The 3,764-nt window shown below is 60.6% G+C and overlaps 1 protein-coding gene across 1 annotated transcript in view; it reads left to right on the top strand.

The window, feature by feature from the left end:
• The first annotated feature begins 13 nt into the window (after positions 1–13).
• IRS1 (insulin receptor substrate 1) overlaps positions 14–3,764 on the top strand; it is a 55,834-nt gene continuing 52,083 nt past the window's right edge. The window contains exon 1 of the mRNA XM_085298692.1: positions 14–3,760. Within this exon, the coding sequence (XP_085154818.1) occupies positions 1,055–3,760 (2,706 nt within the window). The 5' untranslated portion in view covers positions 14–1,054. The remainder of the gene's footprint in view (positions 3,761–3,764) is intronic.

Below are 3,764 nucleotides of genomic sequence, written 5' to 3'. Positions count from 1 at the left end.
GGCGGCGGCTCCGGGGATGGTCCACGCACTGGCGCCGTCACGTGTTGTTCTCCTTGGAGCGAGCCTGAGCCGCGGCGGCGGCTGGAGGGGGCTGGACTGGCGAGCGCGGCCCCCGCCGCCTGCTTTGGTGCGGGGCTCCGCGAAACTCCGCGAAGAAGCCGGCGCAGAGGGAGTCGCCGCGGCGGTGCCCGCTGCTCCGGCAGCTTGGGGCGCGGGAGGGGGCCCGGCCGCCGGCCGCTGAGGCGCTGCCGCCTGGAATGAAGAGGAGGAGGAAGAGAGGATGTTCCTGCTCCGCTCGGGCTGCCTCCCCTCCTGCCGCTGCCTGGTCGCATTTTGTGTCGAAATGGCACTTTCTCTGCCTAACGAGATGGGACTGAATGAGGTCGCCAGCCTCCTCCGCACGCACCAGCGGGAGCAGCAGCAGCAACCTCGGCGCTGATATTTGGGAAGGGGGGTGTGTGTTGTGGGTGCTCGGAGTTGGTCGTTTTGGGGGGAGGGAGGGAAAGAGCGTGTATTTTTGGGTGCAAACCCCGGACTTTGCAAAACAATCTCCGCCCCCAAGAGGATATTTAATCTGCAACAGAAATCGTTACTCGCGGAGGCAAACTTGAGAAGGGAAAGGGTGCTGGGGAGCGGCGAAAGGGGACCCCTTCCTGCTCCTGTCTGCAGAGGAATCCGACCSACACGCGTGAAAGATGCGTTTCTCTTTCCCGGCGCCTGCTCCTGGGACGAGACTTTCGTCTGGACTGATTGGGACTGGACTTCTTAAGGACGCGCTTACCCATCTAAGGGCGATTTGGGCATAAACAGCAACACAAACTCTGATTTGGTACTGGAAGCTGCCTCTGCCACTGAACAGCTGCTCTCACCCTGCTCCTGTCCCTCCCCCGTCCCGTTTTCAAAAGGGGATCCTGAGCTATTTTGCTTCTTTTTTTTTTTAATTGTTATTGCATGAATTTTATTTTAGACGGTTGTCTTTTCTGACTGGCTTGGCTGTTTTGGGGTCTTGTGGACTGCTAACTGCAGTAGCAGCAACACCGCTTCTCCGTTTACCATGGCCAGCCCCACAGATAATAACGAGGGCTTCTTCTCAGATGTCAGAAAGGTGGGTTACTTGCGCAAACCCAAGAGCATGCATAAACGCTTTTTCGTGCTGAGGGCAGCCAGCGAGTCAGGACCCGCCCGGCTGGAGTATTACGAGAATGAGAAGAAATGGAGACACAAGTCAGGGGCCCCCAAGCGCTCCATCCCATTGGAAAGCTGCTTCAATATCAACAAACGAGCTGACTCCAAGAACAAGCACCTGGTGGCCCTCTACACCAAGGACGAGCACTTTGCCATTGCAGCTGACAGTGAGCCTGAACAGGAGAGCTGGTACCAAGCACTGCTGCAGCTGCACAACAGGGCCAAGGGCCACCACCACCTCCATCACCATCACCACCACCACCACAGCGATGTCACATTTGGGGGCAGCAATGTGGGATTGGGGGAAGCAGGTGAGGATAACTATGGTGAGGTAGCCCCTGGCCCAGCTTTTAAGGAAGTTTGGCAAGTCATTCTGAAGCCTAAGGGCCTAGGCCAGACAAAGAACCTGATTGGCATCTACCGCCTGTGCCTAACTAACAAGACCATCAGCTTTGTGAAACTGAATTCAGATGCGGCTGCTGTGGTGCTACAGCTGCTCAATATCCGCCGCTGTGGTCACTCTGAGAACTTCTTTTTCATTGAGGTGGGGCGCTCAGCTGTGACTGGGCCTGGTGAGTTCTGGATGCAGGTGGATGACTCGGTGGTGGCGCAGAACATGCACGAAACCATCCTGGAGGCCATGCGAGCCATGAGCGAGGAATTCCGGCCCCGCAGCAAGAGCCAGTCCTCTTCAAACTGTTCCAACCCCATCTCTGTGCCCCTTCGTAGCAGACACCACATCAACAACCCTCCACCCAGTCAAGTAGGGCTCAGTCGCCGGTCCAGGACTGAGAGCGTCACTGCCACCTCTCCTGCTGGTGGTGGCGGAGGAGGTACTGGTGGCAAACCCAGCTCTTTCCGGGTRCGAGCGTCAAGTGATGGGGAAGGCACTATGTCAAGGCCTGCCTCTGTGGATGGTAGTCCAGTTAGTCCCAGTGCCAACCGGACACATTCGCATCGACACCGTGGCAACTCCAGGCTCCATCCTCCGCTCAACCACAGTCGGTCCATCCCAATGCCTTCCTCGCGCTGCTCTCCTTCAGCCACCAGTCCAGTCAGCCTGTCATCCAGCAGCACCAGTGGCCATGGCTCCACCTCGGACTGCCTCTTTCCACGCAGATCTAGTGCTTCAGTTTCCGGCTCCCCAAGCGATGGTGGATTTATTTCTTCTGATGAGTATGGCTCTAGCCCCTGTGACTTCCGCAGCTCTTTTCGCAGTGTGACCCCAGATTCATTGGGACACACCCCACCAGCTCGGGGTGATGAAGAGCTCAACTACATCTGCATGGGGGGGAAGGCCACCTCATCTTGCTGTAGCCTGGCAGCCCCCAATGGTCACTTCATCGCACGCACCTGCCACCCACAGCAGCAGCCCCGCTACRCTGGTACGCCCTGCTGTCCCCGAGGTGGTGGTGAGGAGGCTGCTGACTTGGAGAAGGCATTCAGGAAACGGACTCATTCTGCAGGCACTTCGCCCACCATCTCTCACCAGAAGACACCCTCGCAGTCTTCAGTGGCCTCCATTGAGGAGTATACGGAGATGCTGCCTTCTTACCCCTGTAGCGGCAGCCGGCTGTCCTCCTACCGGCACTCGGCCTTTGTGCCTACTCACTCCTACCCCGAGGAGTGTTTGGAGATGCACCACCTGGACAGCGGCCACCATCGGACCAACTCCGCCCCCCACACGGATGATGGCTACATGCCGATGTCTCCCGGTGTAGCACCTGTGCCCAGTGGTGGTGGGCCCCCCAAGGGCGGAGACTACATGCCTATGAGCCCTAAGAGTGTGTCGGCCCCGCAGCAGATCATCAACCCTGGCAGGGGGGGGCGCCACCCTCCACCCATGGTGGACTCCAATGGCTACATGATGATGTCCCCCAGTGGCAGCTACTCACCTGATGGCGGCCCTGCGGGCTATGGCAAGATCTGGACTAACGAGGCTGGCCACCACCCAAAGCTTTCGGTGGAGAGCAATGAAGGGAAGCTCCCTTGTGGTGGCAGCGACTACATCAACATGTCCCCGGCCAGCGGCTCCACTACCAGCACCCCACCGGACTGCTACTTTGGGGGCACGGGGCAGCCGGGTGCCGAGGAAGCCACTGCTGCCAGTGCTCCCCACCACAAGCCCATCTACTCCTACTTCTCCCTGCCACGCTCCTTCAAGCACATGCAGCGTCGAGGCGGCGGGGTGGCGGCGGGCAGCGATGAGGGCAGCCCTCAACCCCGCATCGCCCTCAGCTCCGGCCGCCTCCTCTATGCCGCCGAAGACTCGTCCTCGTCCACCAGCAGCGACAGCCTGGGCGGCGGCGGTGGCGGCGGCCCGGAGGGCGGCCCGCAGCCACCGCGCAAGGTGGACACAGCCGTGCAGACCAGGAGCCGCCTGGCACGGCCCACGCGSTTGTCGCTGGGTGGCCCCAAGGCCAGCACCCTGCCGCGGGCCCGGGAACAGCCGCCGCTCCTCCTGCCCCCGGAGCCCAAGAGCCCGGGCGAGTACGTGAACATTGAGTTCATCGCCGGTGAGAAGCTGGCCTTCCCCGCCGCTGCCCTGGGCCTGGGCCTGCCGCCGCCGCCGGGGGACG

The sequence above is a fragment of the Rhea americana genome, unplaced genomic scaffold (assembly GCF_003343005.1).
Source record: "Rhea americana isolate MKP2758 unplaced genomic scaffold, rheAme1 scaffold_14, whole genome shotgun sequence".
NCBI lineage: Eukaryota > Metazoa > Chordata > Aves > Rheiformes > Rheidae > Rhea > Rhea americana.
The sequence above is the reverse complement of the archived record's forward strand: the minus strand, read 5'-3'. Positions and strand labels throughout refer to the sequence as shown.